Raw genomic sequence first — 16567 nt, forward strand, 5'->3', positions numbered from 1 at the left:
ATAGGCACAAGGATTATAAGGATTTCTCCTTATTTACAAGTTTGCCACCTTGCCCTTTTTAACTAGTTGTAACCTAAAAGCTTAAAATTCTTCGGTTTCTTCGATTTCTGCTACGGAATAGATTGACGGAGGCGATAGACAGATATTGCACTAACAGTTGCTGTGTCAAAAGTATTCACTGAATCAAAACATAGACTTTGCACATGGTACATTACAAACAAACTTCCAACAAAGGTAAAACTTAAGTTTTTTTATATTTATTAATATCATGTTCAATTGAATTTTTTTTACATGTTAAAATAAATGTTTTTAGGTTTGTGGAGATGTAGAAAACAATGCTGAGTTTAAAAGTAAGTTTCATAAACTTGTTTGGAGTATTTATACTAGACCTGAACAATTTGAGAAGGGATGGAGAGAGTTGATGGAAGATACAATCTGTTGGGAAATAAATGGCTGTCAGATATGTATGAAATTCGACATCGATGGATTCCATCTTATTTTAAAGATGTTGAATTATGTGGATTGATGAGAACAACTTCAAGATCAGAAAGTGAGAATTCATTTTTCAACAGTTTTACTCACTATGGAGATACGTTGATACAATTTATGTTTTCATTTGATGCTGCTATGGACAAACAATGATATATACAAGAAACGCTAGATCATCAAACAAAAAACACAACTCCAAAGTATAAAACTCCTTTGAATATTGAAAAGCATGCTGCAAAATTATATACTAGAACAATATTCAGATTGATTCAAGTTGAAATCGAAGAATCTGTTTGGAGATGTTCTCATAATGTTGTGAATTCTGAAGGAGTAATTGAAACTACAATCGTAAAAGAAAAGAGAAAAAGTCAACCTGTTGAAGATGACTTAGTGCCTTTGCAGATGTATAACACTGAACCAATACATGAATTCAAGGTATGTTTCAATTTTTGTTTAAGTTTAGTTATTTATGTATAGCTTTTTCATATTGTTTTTTGTATCAATTTGAGGTTGACAAAATACAAAATTTTTGTTTTAAGTTTTATTTTAGTTTCATAAATATTTAACATGTTAAATATTATTTGTTTTATAAAGTCCATCTTAGTTATTTATTTATAGATTTTTCATATTGTTTTTTGTTTCGTTTTTATAAGACTTTTTAAAATCAACATGTTAAATTAAAACTTTAATTTCAGGTTACCCGTAATACAGAAGATGGAAATATTGAATGTTCATGTCAAATGTTTTTGAGACTTGGAATACTATGCAAACATATATTCCATGTTTTAAATAACTGTGATATTGAAGAAATTCCTCAAAAGTATATATGCAAACGTTGGACGAAGGACTTGATTCCTGCAGATGTAAGGCAAAAAAAAGTTCTATCAAGTGAAACAGATAATGAAGTTGAAGAAATGGCTAACAAAGCAATATCTTCGGTTGATTATTGTTTAAGGGCTTTGATGAATAATAAAGCTGAACTTAAAGAGTTCGTGGAAAAAATAGAGGATATGAGAACAGAAATAGAAGCTAAAGAGCTAAATCAAGAAAAATTACCGAAGGAAGCTAGGTATGAATCAATGCTTGGAGTACGTGTTAGAGAACAAAATGAAATTCAAAATCCAACTGGAATTAGAAACAAAGGTTCTGGTACAGGCAAAAGATTAAAGGGTCCAGGCGAGAAGGCTATTGAAAAGAAAAAGAGGACCATACGAAGGTGCAATTTATGTGGAATTTACACAGATACACATGATAGTAGAAATTGTAGAAAGTATCATGAGGAATTAGAAAGATAGGCCGAAGAAAACAAGAACAAAGAAAAAGGAAATTAGGAATGTGAAGAAAGCAAGAAAAGAAATGGTCGTTTATGTTGTAAATCATGGATCTTTAATCTTTAATGATGGTTTAATGTAGTGACTTGGAGATTATTATGGTTTAAATACTATGACTTTTTTTTAAGTTCTTTTATTTGTTTTTATATGTTTAAATGTTTCTACATGTATTTTATAAGGAAACAGTCTGAAAAAATATTTAGCAATGTGTGATTTAAAAAAAGTTGACAAGTTAGAATATAAGAGTTCTTTTAGAAATGTTTATTATAAGATTACATGAACGCATTTAGTAAAACAATTGTTTAACATGTTAAGAAAATATTCATATTAATGATAAATAATTTTAGTGGAATATTACAAGGTCATGTATCTCCAATCTCACCCGGATCACTCGTGATCTAGGAATCCATGGTAACACAAAAATTACCTTGCAATTAATAAAATTTATAATAATAATAAGATACAAAATGTATTATAGTGTGAGGTTCATTGAGGAACACAAAAAAAGTAGGATACAGGAGAACACTTGAAAAAATTTAACTTAACTTGTTAAAATTATTTTTTATTTTGATTAGTTTATACCCATTTTTATAAAAAAAAAAAGACCGCTGAAAAAATTTCAAAAAAACAATATTTTTAACATGTTAAGTTAATTTTATAATATATATATATTTTTTAACTCTTTTTTTAAAATAATTTTACTTTTTGTTTTTTTTCTTAAAATGTTTCTACATTGAAAAACATTTAGAATTTTTTTTTAACATGTTAATTTTTAAGATTGTACTTGGTTCCCCACGTTTTTAGTGTTTCCCAATGAACCCTCCCTGTATATTATAAGATTACTTGTTTGCAGTTAGTAAAAACTGGATATTATGAAAATATAACAACAAAACTCATGTTTTTTTAACATGTTAAGATTAATTTTTAAGAGTGTTCCTCAGTTCCCCAGCTTCTTAGTGTTTCCGAATAAACCATACCCATATAAGATTACTTGTTTGCGGTTAGTAAAAACAATGATTTAACATGTTAAGAGAATATAATATCAAAACTCATGTTTTTTTAACATGTTAAGTTTAATTTTTAAGAGTGTTCCTCGGTTCCCCAGCATTTTAGTGTTTCCCAATAAACCATGCCCATATAAGATTACTTGTTTGCAGTTAATAAAAACAATAATTTAACATGTTAAGAAAATATAATATCAAAACTCATGTTTTTTGTAACATGTTAAGTTTAATTTTTAAGAGTGTTCCTCGGTTCCCCAGTTTTTTAGTGTTTCCCAATGAACCATCCGCATATAAGATTACTTGTTTGCAGTTAGTAAAAACAATAATTTATCATGTTAAGAAAATTTAACTTCAAAACACATGTTTTTTTTAACATGTTAAGTTTAATTTTTAAGAGTGTTTCTCGGTTCGCCACTTTTTTAGTGTTTTCTTTATAAGAATACTTTTTTGCAGTTATTAAAAACAATTATTTAACATGTTAAGAAAATATAACGTCAAAACTGATAATTTAAAAAAAAAAAGTTGTCCTGAAGAATTGAACTGAAAGAATACATTAACTAAAAAAATTAAATTTTTGATAGAAAAATTCAATACATCTTCAAACCTCTGTTATTCCAGTTTTTTATAGCATAATCTAAAATATTGTTCTTCTCTTCTTTTCTAAGACAATGAAAATGATTAGCTTCTACTAGAATTTCTTCTTTCTTCAAATTCAGTTGTGATAATAGAATTCTTGTCGCATACTTCCTTCTTAAAACTTTTAATTGATTTACTTGACCCGAACATTTAGCAAAAATTCCACAAAGATATTCCTTTATATTTTCTCCCATGTAAGTATCCATGTGACACATAAGAAATACTCCAGAATCTGTATGATTTTTTTCAGTACTCCATTTGAAATCAGCTTTCTTTGGTTCAACTTTATATATCTCTTTTGCATTCTTATGTTTAAAAGAATTTAGATATTTTCCAAATAACTTCCCCTGAAAAAAAAAAACAATTGATAGGTTCATATATTAGAAATAAAGAAAAGGATAAAATTTTAAGTAAAATATAAATAACGGACTTACTATGGTATATGGTACTTTTTCATAATCATCAATATTTTTGCACTTGTTGTCCATAAGAATTAGGGATACATCATTCAAATTGAGTACTAAATAATAGAAATCCTTTGAACTTAACACTGGTATACAGACCTGATATAAATTAAATTATACAATAAATAAGCTTTGTTGTATATAAAAAAAATATTCAAAAATTATAAATATGCATACCAGATCAATATCCTGAAATGATAAAAGATGCTTCTCCTTTTCCATTAATACTTCTAGTCTTCTTTTAAACAATTCATATATTTTTTCAAATTCTTCAGCATTACCTATCAACTTGTTATCCTAATTGAAAATTTATTAAATAACAATTAAATAATATTTTGCAAAAATATTATATATAAAAATTAATCTTACCATTAAACTTGTAGAAAAGAAGTATCTTCTTTTAGAATTATCTGATCTATACATTTCTTCATTATTCAAAATATAAGACCAAACATCGACTATTTTCTTACCATTAAACTTGTAGAAAAGAAGTATCTTCTAACGTCTTAGCATCCACAATCTGCAGCATTGACTGAACCACCTCCACTAACTGTCACCTCAAAAACCTTGGTTCAGTTCCAGCCAACTCAATCAACGTCTCCAATGCCTCTTGTCCGGTGGCCTCTTGTCCACCGTTCAAAGCTTCTGTCAAAGTCGTCATCATCGCAAGAAGTAGATCTTGAAACCTATCCCTATCACCGGAGTTTAAACACTGAATAAAATTAATCACAACACTTAAGGCGACAATGCGCAAATTGGAACTACGAGATGTAGTCAAACACTGCAAAAACACAACGTGAAGATGGTTAATATGCAGAATCAAAGTCTAGCCAATGTACTGTGACAATTGAGCAAATATAAAAAACGCAGACTCCTGAAGCTTAAAATTTATCCAACGAAACACACTGGAACATGAATGGTAACAAGCTCAGGCTAACCGTTATCCAGTAATATACTCGAAGCAAGTTCTGAAATCGTATCTCATAACTTTTTTATGATAATTTTTCCTTCTCCTTGCTGCACACAAGTCAACAATATAGATGTAAGTGAAGACTGATTGCCCGGAGATAACATATTCCATATCAACATAAAATGAATAGAATACTAAACCTATTTTGAAAAATGAACATAAAAAACCTACATATGATCAAGTGTTTGATAAAAATATTAATTAACTTTTTATATCGTTTTAATTTTATTTTTAAAAAAACTATATAAAATCAAGTTAAAAAAATATTAACATGTTAAAACAATATATTTTTTTTTTTGGAAAATTGGTTTTTAATAAACCAATCTTTGTCCTGTTGGTAAATAATAATCTTAACTACGTAATTGGTATACAATAATGCTACCTATCAACATGTTGGTTCTTAATGAACTTCCGTTAATTATTTTTAACTGAAGTTAGTTTTTAAGTTTTATTTATTACACAAACAACCCTGTAGTTATAATTTACTAGTTTTAACTATTTTGTAAAAAAAAAAACGTCAAGCAAAGGGAGAAAGTGTGGCGATAAATAAGTTAAAACTAGTAAATTACAACTACAGGGACTGTTTGTGTAATAAATAAAACTTAAAAACTAACTCCAGTTAAAAAAATTAACGGAAGTTCATTGATTACCAACATATTGATAGGTAGGATTATTGTATACCAATTACATAGGTAAGATTATTATTTACCAACGGGACAAAGGTTGGTTTATTAAAAACCAATTTTCCTTTTTTTTTTTGAAAAAAGCAACAACACATGAACAAACATCTAAAAGTACTCATAAATTTCATGTAATCAGGCTAAATTAAGTAAAATTAAAAGAAAATAGTATATATGTGATATCTTAAACTAAGATCTAAATTCTACAAAATAAAATTCCAGAGATCAAAGAAGAAATCAGTAACCGCTAAGATTTTCAAACAGTTTCGGAAATACAGATCCGAAAAAGTGCAAATTAGAACAAACCTAGATGTTACATAGATGCTACATAGATCTAAGATGAAATCGGTAGAGGCTAGGATATCCTAATAGTCTTTGAAAAAGCAGATCTAAAATCATAATCGATCTCCGGCGACGCAGACAACAGCACTCTTCAAAAAGCAGATGTGAAAACAAAGGCGATCTCCGCAAAATCGGATGATGACAGTCTTCAAAAAGAAGATCTGAAATCATAGGTGATCTCCGGCGATGGGGACGACAACAGTCTTCAAAAACCAGATCTAAAAGCTCGGCGGATCTCCGGTGATGGGGACGACGGTTGCAATGTACGGGAAGTCCAGAATAATCTAATTCATACTTTTCTAAAATTCCAAAAATACCCCTCCGCTTTTTTACCTTTAAAATATCTAATTTGATCTCAGCCATTAATTAACTTCATCCAAGGGTTCCTAGGGGGGTTCTCCGGTTCCCCACTTTTTTAGTGTTCCCCAATGAACCCCACACAATAGATATATTCATTAAAAAATATAAATATATATATAAGAAAAAAATTCCAGGGGACACATTAGTCATAGTTTGACTTTGAAGTCAAACCTTTAAAGTTGTGTCGATTTTGTTACTAGTTCCTCACAAAAATATTTTCCCAGCTGTATTATGTTTGTAAGTTTATTGTGATCAAAAAGATTTTATTGATATTTCATGACCTTAGTATAATAAAGGAGTTGAATGTCTCTGTTTGACCTCAAAACGTCAAAATTACCATCTTTATAACTTCTAAAATTCACTTTGATTTGAATCTGAACCGGCTCTTAACAATCACTTGTCCTTAACACTAATCTTTTACCATCTGTAATAAATCAGAAATTGCATTCGAATAGTTAAAATCCCAGAATAGAGGTCCCTCAAGAAGAACAACTGTAATATATCAGCCAAATTCAAGAACGTTACCAGGAATTATCCTTCTGTTTTTTTTCAATGTGTGCCTCTTGAACTTGCGTAATTAAGAATGTCTTTTACACCTCTATTTTCAGCCTTTAAGCCTCGGTCAGCTTGTAAATCTCCTCCAAACCTTTAGCGTCAGTCCTCATGTATGTCCACCAATTTTCTACAAAAACAAATCAGGCACCGGACCGGTAAGTACAAGGCCTAGAAATAATCAACAATGACTAGGGGATGTTAGGTATTGCATGTAATTTTATTGATAATCGCTTCCATACACAATGCCAAAGACTACCTTAATTGACGTCTACGCTCAATCTACGATGTGTAAAACCGGCCAATGAGTCAAGTGCGATATGGTGCATCACTGTATCAGTATTACCTATTCCATGAGATAGTCTATATTGCATCTGTTTCTTCGGGAAAATGGCTGTGGCAATTGGAGGGGCCAATAGGCAGACCATATCTATCAGCCAAAGATGCAGACTCACCTTGAAACAAAATTGGACACAGTATAAAGGACCACAAGAAAATTATTCTATAATCCACTATTTAGAAAATAATTTACAACTTTATATATGTTAATCGCAATGTCATATAATGTCCACCACTCAGATCTCTTACTTCTAAGAGTTATCTAAATGAAATTACAAAGACTAAACATGATAGATATACATATAAACCTTACATCTAAATGAAATTACTTCTAATACCCGTGGATTTGCAGCATGAAGACCATGAAGTGTAACATCCTAGCAAGAAATCACTCGTAAATACAAATCACATACATAATCATCAATTAAATTATTCAGAAAATCTGTAAAAGGTTCTAAAAATCAAACTTGAACTATATCCTTCTTCTTCTAAACCTCTACTTTAGAAAGTATTAGGACGATGAGAATCTAATAAAGTTTTTAATAGAAAGGTTATTTAACATGTTAAATCATTTTAATGATATACTTAACAAATATGTTGAAAATCAAATTGAAATAAAAGAATTTAACATGTTAAAACAATTTTTTTGGTTGAAAAAACTACGAATTATGAATATAAATCTTAAAATTATCATAATTATTTATATTCATGTTAATATAAATAAAACATACAAGTAAATATTAGATAGATGATACCTTATAGTGATATCAAAGTTGTACTAGCAGGTTTTCAGATCTGAAAACTTATAAGTTAATACTCCATAGATCTCAAACGAAATTGGTCGCGGCTAGGGTTCCGTAACAGTCTTCGGCGAGCAGATCTGAAAACCTGCAAATTATTACAACCTAGATCTTAGATACATGATGTCCATAACATTATATGAATGTATAAGCTATCCGAACATTCGTAAAGCATGGGAGTTAACGGATTTCTTTTTCAAAACATTAAACTTACAGTTTCTGATAAATCTCAGCCTGAAATAAACAAAATCGACGGCGATTAGGGCTAAAAAGTGTTCTCCGGCGATCTAGACAATGGTTTCCGATGACCTAATCTGGCGACGGTGGTTAAAAGCTCTCAGATGTGTTCTCCGGCGACCTACTCCGGTGACGACGGTTGAGATCTACGTAATGCTCTCCACTCTCCAGGGACCTGATTCTAACTTTTCAAAAATTCCAAATATGCCCCTCCATGTTTTTTAAGCCTTCACAAATGTAATCTAATCTTAACCATTGATTAACTTAATCCAAGGGTTTCTAAGGGGGTTCCCCAGTTCCCCACTTTTTTTGTGTTCCCCATTGAACCTCACACTATATATATACACACTATCTATATCTATACTACTTTAATAAGCATATAGGAATGGGCAAGAATGGTCATTTACCATTGTACAAGCATTTCAAGCACATTATACAACCATTTTAAGCATAAAAGTGTTGAAAATTTTCAACACCCATGTACACCTCTTTTGTGTTAATGGGCGGTTCTTTTGAATTTTGAATTAGTCTACTGCTGGAGCCAATTTTCTCGATTGAAACATTCCCCAAAGTCTTTTCATCATAATTACTCTGCACCTTCACATATCCCCACCATTGCTTTGCTGAGCTTTTTTGTCACTTGCAGAGAGAGAGAGAGATAGAGGATAAGGAGAAAAGAGAGAGCTCAACCCTAATTCCTTTTGTCGCCACTTCTCCACTGATGACACCACCGGTGCCGTCGAAACCATCTCCTCCTCTGATAGAGCTTATGATCTTGGTAAGTTACGATTCTTTATTTTCCGCATATGATTTTGCTTTGTCGATTTTATGAGGGTGCCTTCTGATTCATCTTTGATTTTATAATTCTATAAATTGTTTCAAGGATTTGTTATTTAGTTCTGGCTGGAATCCGAGTCGATCATTCACAACTACTATGGCGTCTTCTAGGGTTTCATCAAAAGTCCAAATCTAGCAAATCCGTTGGGTCCATCACTAAAGGTAAACTCTCCAACCTCAACTAACTATGTTCTTTTGAGTATTGATGTTTCACTCCTTCAAATTAAGCACTTCGGTCAGATCTGCTACAATGAGCTTTTCTCCGTCTCTAATTTCTCAACAAACGACGATGTAGCGAAGTTTCTTCAGAGATGAGATGATTCTGGCTGGAAGTCGAGTCGATCAGAGACAATGGATGCTCTCGGGTTTCTGAAGGTTTTATGATCTCTGTTGTGTATGCTGCTGGTAATCATTTGCGTAAACTTGACGCCATTGTTGAGGCTGTGTGTATACATAAATTATTTTATTTTCTTTTGCTTCCTGAAAACTGTTGTTGACACTTTTGGTAAGATCTAACATTGTCTATGTGTGTGATTTTTGTTTTTGTTTTGCAGCCTATGGTGGCAACTGTATTTCGTGAAGAAATTGTTACTGAAAGGTATATTTACTTTTTATGATCCAAGATGAAATATATAGATTGAAACATACTGTTGGAAGGGTGATATGTTTGGTGGTAGAGAGTGGATAGATGCAGAGGTGTTTATAAGTATATTTATGTTCTTGACACAAATAACATGTTCTTTTATTCACACTTTGACCTCTAAAACGGTTAAACATTATGAGTGAACTTTAATATATATGCTTTAGAATAAGATTGTAAGTATGACACATTGTCTTCAAAAATCTGAATTAAATAAATTAATGTTGCAAGATTGGCATGAATTAGGAGAGGAAATGGTGCTTTCCTTAACGGAAATCCTATCAAAGGTAAGTATACTTCTTAATCGGCATGCATTAGGTTGATAATATGTTCATGCTAAGGGCTTCTGATGGTTGCTTATTTTTTTTACCACAATTGCAGTATCTTCACTCTGAACTGGTGAAGTGTCTCGTTACCATAGAGGTAACTTTTAACTTGCTTAGTGCATTCATTTGGTTGAACCATGTATGTTATGTTATGATATTCCTATAATAATACATATACATTGATTAATGTCAAAGTGCAGGCTGGAACAAAGCGTGATAAGGCCACTCTGGATGCCACTACAAATAGAATCAATAGCCGACTTCACAAGGTAAAACCAGAACAATTTGCCTTCCTTTGAGATTTTAAATGAGTGACAACTGACTTCAAGTCTCATGTTTCTTATGTAATCAGGTAAGATCAATCAGGATGGGTGGCTCCTATGCATTGGGTCTCTGTGGGGTTGCATGTGGAAGGAATGATCTATTTATGAGATCGGCATTGGTGGTCTTTGGTATGGAACTCCTTTTTTGTTTTTCCGTTTATTGAAATGGCAATTTTAACCAGTTCGTGTCGAAAGGGTAGATTCCGGTTATGTTTTATCTCCAACGGGTCAATTGGGTAAAATAAAAAATGTGTATCTAAAACGGAAGTCAGTCAAATGGCTCAAGAGTCGCTCAAAATGTATTTTCATTTTTTGATGCATAAGGTCCTAAATCGTCTTTTAAAAGAGATCAGATAGTTATTGAAATAATATATTTTTGCAATCATATTTTCATATTTGACACCAATTATTTTTATAAAATTTTTATGTTCTTTGACAAAGGTGTTTCAGGTCAACCCCATCCATACAACAAAGAAAAACCCTTTTGACCAATAACTCAACTAACTCATTTTGACACATCTAACATTTGTCCTTTTACATTGCTATGGGGTTCTTGGTCTTGTCTATAGGGATGTTGCGGCGGCGGTTGTGATTGTTAAAGAAGCCGGTGGAGTCATCTTTGATCCGTAAGAATACAATAATAATACAACGTTGCACCTTATGAAAGGGTTGTTTGTCAAACTGGTCTTCGGGTTGGTATAAACCAGGGTTCTGTGAATTTAAATGTTTTGAAAGTGCATTAAAATTATAATTATAATTAGAAAAACTTATTCAAATCTGGTTTGATTTGAACTATACCGAATTATGAAAGTGAAAATAAATATAAAACATATATAAATAAATAAACAGTTATATGTATTATACATAAAAAAATATAAGAAGTATATAATATTATACCTGGGTTGGCTCAGTTTGAAGATCACAAATTCGAATTCAATTTGGAGACCAAAATCTGAATGGAATCAGTCGTCAACCCAGTTTGAATACTGAACACCCCTGCTTGTGATGCAAGTCTTCTTCCTTTTAGTATACTAACGTGTCGGTCTTAATTTGTGACAGATCTAGCATCGTTCTTTCTAGAGTAAATAATTATACTTTCTTTGATAAAGCGACAGAAGGTTTTTGCACTTTTAAACACATATCGGATGACTTTTACCTGTTTCATTAATACTAAATTCTTTTGTTTAATCCATCTGACCCATTAGTTATAAAAACACAACCCAAAACGACCCATTTGACCCAAACCAGCTGCCTCTGTGATTGCCGAACAAACAAGTGTTGCGACATTTTTTTAACTGCCTTTGTAATTTGACAGTGAGGATGCTGAAAGGCTTCGGTTGCATACAGTTGCAGAAGCCGGTGATATGGATTCCCTAGAAAAGATGGTCGCGGGGATGTGGATTCACTAGAAAAGATGGTCGGCGGTGATATGGATTCACTAGAAAAGATGGTCGTTGGTGTAGATTTAGATCCAGATCGAGATTCAGATTCAGAGATGTTTGAGTTGAGATGCAGTCAGCATGTTCTTCTTGTACCAAGCACGAATTCTCGAAGCACGCATTATATAGTGTTCTACAAGACTACAACTATTACGTCAAGACATATGCTTATGAGTCGTTCAACAAGCTGCAATTGAACCACCTAGCAAGTTTCAAATGAGATGTTTGAGTTGATCATGGTGGTTGTTCTTTGAGTTCTGGCGTTGTTGGTTAAGAACTGGTATGTGTTTGATTGGCATTGAGTATAATCGTTGTGGAGATCGGCTGGTGTCGGGTTCTAATGAATGGCAAGTTGTGTTATCGAATGTGGCAAATAAATGTTTGGTCCTTTTTGTGATTCGGGTCAAAGACACGTCATCAAACAACAGCAACACTCTATTCACATTCGCTGACCTAAGGCTTTCAGATTGGGAACTCCGAACCTTCAAAGATCTAGGCATGAATACACAAACTCATACCTTCAACCACAATATATTCCCCGCATCCTTGTCGGTGAAGACATGTTAGGGTTAGCTCGAACTGGTAGTGCAAAAACGGTTGTGTTTGTGTTGCCTGTTCCTCACCATGTCGCTTTAGGTCCCTACGGTGTGTTTTATCCGGTGGTTACTCCCACACGTAAGTTTGCGTACAAACGTGTCGATGCTCTTTAATTTAAACTGACATTTATTTATTAATGTTTTTAAACATCTTTTTATATCTTTGCGCCTACAATAGCAACCTGGACAAGAAGTTACAAGAGCATGAAGGCATGAGTTTGTGTTTTTCTCTAACAGATTTCAGAATTAGGTTAAGTTAACTTGTGCATCTATCTACATTGCAGAAACTGAACTTGGTCAATGTAGTGCTTTTTACACCTGGATGGTCTAAGAGGGGTCTCTACTTTGATATCATTGAGGGTATTTTTCCAGGTAATTGCACTTTTCTTTTAATTTGAATCATATAATATTGAGAGTATAATCTGGCTATTTAAGTTTCTTTTTGTGATCTAGGTTTGGTTGTGATTACCCAAAGCTATACTACAGCATCTTAAGAGTTTCCTGAAGTTGTTTATAGGTGTTTTAGGTTGGGTAGTAGCTATTATGTAACTTATGTTTTTGGGTGTATACTTAAGTTGTTTGGTTGTTAAAAAAAATGTAGTGTATTTATATTTATTAACCAAAATGACTTGACATTTTGTAATATGCAAGTTGCAAGACAAGGATCGATCTAATGCTTATGACGTTTATCCATTGACGCTACTAACCTGATATCTTTTAGAAAAAAAATACATAATAAAATTTTGTAAACATATGGATGAATGGTTTCAATGTCATTTTCCGATTGACAATCACCTCCATGCATATTTGATGATGTGTAAATGTGAATGTGATTAATAGGTGGGCGCACAAACGCCATTAAATCCCCATGACCGGTTTTGAAGTACCTTAACCGAATTTCAGTTATGATCTAACTGAACTGAACCTTATCATGCACACCCTTAGAATTACTATCAAATGTTGTGTTTTCTGTTGCATCTCGAATTTGGTTTTGGTTATGGCTCAAAACCGAACCGCTCCGTACATAGACCTAAACTCACCAACCTAAGTGATGTGTTTCCCGCCGCATCGCGCGGGTAAACGACTAGTATATATATATATATATATATATATAGGGAAATTATAATGTACTTCAAGGCTTAACCTACATTAACATACATGACAAAAAATATAACGTGCGTTATTATCATAGAACGTGCGTGATTATAGTCTCATGCGTGATTATGTGGTCCCATGCGTGATTATACCCCTGATCCAACGGTTACCATTGTCTCCTACGTGATGTATGATAAGGCTTTTTGTATGTTAACCTTACTCTATATATATATATATAGGGTAGGGTTCATGCGAGAACCGCCTTTATTGCGAGAACCGCCAGAACCAATGTGAACATTGGGCAATTTTGTAAATATCCAAACAATTTTTAATACAAGCACCTGATGTTGGACTTCAATCATATATTCAATTATAATCAATAAAGCCTTTCATGTCCGAACTATCCACAGGCTCTACACATTCTCTCCATCTCTCCACTCCATCTATCTGCATTTCATTCTGATTACATACGAATCGCTCAACATTTCGCCATCACCAGTTTATCGATTACAATTGATTCACCATATCGAAGCATTTGGATTGACATTTTATCGGAGATTTGAGATTTTACAAGCATATATTTTAGATTTCGTCATATAATCGAGGTTAGTTCCCAAATTTTTGTACAAAATTAGTCGTATAAACTTTGTTACGAACATAATCACAGATCGTACTTTTTTTCTTACATTCGTAAATAGGGCAACGTGATTGTAATCACTGTGGATTTATAATCCGTTTGCAATTAGGGCTAATTAGGGCAACTTGATTACAATAATAGTCAATATGATAGTATATTAAGGAATAACCATCGGAATCGCAATACAATCATCGGAATATGTGGTGTATCATTGATAATGTGCATTGTAACATAGACATTGTGCAATGTAACATATATACTTTGTGCATTATAACATTTATATTGCCATGTAAATCGAGCACGTTTGCAAGTTTATACAAATCGTTTGTACTTTTTTATATAATATATATTACGTCATTTGCATATTGTTGATTCGGAATTCGTGTTGTATTGTGTGATATATAGGTATGCACGTGCAGATGTGCATATGTTGACATCATAAGTTTAGCAGAATATGTTATTAAGGTAATGTTTGGTATTATATATGCACATCTGCATAGTTTGCAATAACATGTGAATAATGTATTTTAGTTTTAATTTGATGTAATGTATGGTTATGCACATTTGCATTTCATGTTAAATTATGTTAATAAGATCTTGTTGTGTGATATATACATATATGCACATGTGCATAGATTTACAAAATATGTTATTATGCACACGCGCATAATTTGTCATATTATGTTATTGATATATTTAACAGTTATTAAGGTATTTAACGTTTTTGAACATGTTAATTGTAGATCAGCAATCGAAAAAAAAAAATCAGAAATTTTTTTGAAGAAAGTCACATTTTTATTAAAATCAAGAGATGAAGGATCGTCAAAAATGCTAGACGCAGACACAGACGCAGGCGCAGGCGCAACGAAAGAGAATATGAATAATAAACAAAAAGGTTATATTCTATTGATTATTTATAATTCTTATTTTGATTGATCAGTAATTAAATATGTTTTATGTACATGTGCTTCATTTATTAATGTTTTTTTGTTGATACTATACTCTGTATAAACATGTTAAGTTTATAAATAAAGTTGTGAAAAAAGCGAGGAAGGATGTGCACAAGGACATTAATAGGGGGATTAGCAAGCGGAAACAAGAGGAAACAACAAATGAAGGTTTTGTTGAAGTTCGCATGACAAATAATAGAAGGTTATCAACATTAAAAGCCAATAGTGACAAGGATGTCAATAAGGCAGATAACACTGTTGTTGATGATATGTGTTATTTAAGTTTGTTTAAATAAACTTTAAGATGCACATGTGCATTAGTATGTAAGAACATCTCATAACATGTGTTATCATGTTTGCACGTATGCATATAATGTGTGGATAAACAGGTTAAATGAAAGAAGGGATATCATCAAAAAGAGTTAAGAAACTAGCAAAAAATCAACATCACAAATAGTTAAAACAGTCGAGGAAAAGACAGAGAGTAAAGAAATTGTTAAAGGCACAGAATGTAAGAAAATTGTTAGAGCTGTCAACTGGAGATCTATACGGACACGTTTGTTGCCACATCAAATGTTAATGGGGTTGGACACAATGTCTAAAAACAGAAGGTTGTAGTTAAAAAATGGGGTTTGGTAGTATTTTGAATCTTAAAACGGACAACTTACCATCAAAATTGTCACATTTTGTGGTGGATAAGTTTAAAGGGAAATAGATGGTCATTAAATTGGATGCTAGTAACATAAAGGTGGACGAGGATGTAATTAGTGGGTTGTTGGGGTTAAAGAACAGTGGGGTTGTTTTGAACTGTCAACGGAAAGAGAAAACGAAAGGAAAAAAAGGACGAAACAAAGAAAGACGAAAAATGTGCATAGTTATGTACATCTGCAAACTTTGACAGAATGGGTTATTAAGGTCATTCATGTTGATGTACATGTGCATAATTATGCACTATGCACATGTGCATAATTTGCCAGAATATGTTAATAAGGTCGTTTATGTTGATGCACATGTGCATAGTGTATTAGTGATAATAAAGTTAAAGTTAATGCACATATTCATTGATAAGTTATGTTTATTGATCCTACTTTTTATTTTATTTTATTTTATTTTGTTTATGATTGTAGATCAACAATGGAAAAAAATTGAAGAAAGCATCTTTTTTTTAAACCAAGGGATGAAAGGTCAATTAAAATGCCGGATGGAATGGAATATGATTACACGACGGTTAAACAAAAAAGGTAAAAAATGTTGATTAATGTTTGATGATGCAGATGGGATTTTATGCACATGTGCATCCCTTTATTAAATTCATGTTAAATGATATCACTTATGTAAACACATTAAATATATCGCGCAGGTGCGCAAGAAGAAACAAACACAAAAAAGGCGGGCAATTAAGCGAACTCGTTATGAAACCTCAAAAATAGGAGGTTACGTGATGAAAGATAAAAAAAGGGGGTGACAGAATGCGTGCGGTAAAGAACAAGAAGTTGGCAAGATCAACGATAATGGTGACG

General features: G+C 32.2%; 2 protein-coding genes across 14 annotated transcripts; both read left to right on the forward strand.

The window, feature by feature from the left end:
* The first annotated feature begins 1403 nt into the window (after positions 1 to 1403).
* Positions 1404 to 1784, forward strand: LOC110892799. The gene has a single exon (XM_022139946.1). The coding sequence runs from the start codon at positions 1404 to 1406 to the stop codon at positions 1782 to 1784; it is 381 nt and encodes a 126-aa protein (XP_021995638.1).
* Positions 1785 to 8711: 6927 nt separating this feature from the next.
* On the forward strand, positions 8712 to 13067 carry LOC110894801. 13 transcript variants are annotated; one of them, XR_004874924.1, is made up of 11 exons: positions 8712 to 8982; positions 9088 to 9203; positions 9270 to 9484; positions 9596 to 9639; positions 9913 to 9968; positions 10063 to 10104; positions 10208 to 10276; positions 10360 to 10459; positions 11646 to 12444; positions 12544 to 12737; positions 12819 to 13067. XR_004874924.1 is itself a non-coding variant. In XM_035980985.1 (10 exons), exons 3-9 carry the CDS (start codon positions 9438 to 9440, stop codon positions 10920 to 10922), a joined length of 381 nt encoding a protein of 126 aa, XP_035836878.1. In that variant the 5' UTR covers positions 8713 to 8982; positions 9088 to 9203; positions 9270 to 9437; the 3' UTR covers positions 10923 to 10956; positions 11646 to 11738. The 13 variants fall into 13 exon arrangements, 1 of the variants encoding a protein (XP_035836878.1); XR_004874923.1 differs by having other exon boundaries at positions 12650 to 12737; XR_002566702.2 differs by adding an exon at positions 10900 to 10956 and having other exon boundaries at positions 8722 to 8982; positions 9270 to 9446; positions 11646 to 12737.
* The last annotated feature ends 3500 nt before the right edge of the window (positions 13068 to 16567 follow it).

Source organism: Helianthus annuus, chromosome 12, assembly GCF_002127325.2.
Source record: "Helianthus annuus cultivar XRQ/B chromosome 12, HanXRQr2.0-SUNRISE, whole genome shotgun sequence".
NCBI classification, from domain to species: Eukaryota; Viridiplantae; Streptophyta; class Magnoliopsida; order Asterales; family Asteraceae; genus Helianthus; species Helianthus annuus.

Coding starts and splice junctions, on each gene's coding strand:
- LOC110892799 (XM_022139946.1), top strand. CDS start 1,404: ATGGCTAACAAAGCAATATCTTCGGTTGATTATTGTTTAAGGGCTTTG.
- LOC110894801 (XM_035980985.1), top strand. CDS start 9,438: ATGCTGCTGGTAATCATTTGCGTAAACTTGACGCCATTGTTGAGGCT. Junction 9,640..9,912: donor GAAGAAATTGTTACTGAAAG/GTATATTTACTT, acceptor TAATGTTGCAAG/ATTGGCATGAATTAGGAGAG. Junction 10,460..10,899: donor ATCGGCATTGGTGGTCTTTG/GTATGGAACTCC, acceptor TCTTGTCTATAG/GGATGTTGCGGCGGCGGTTG.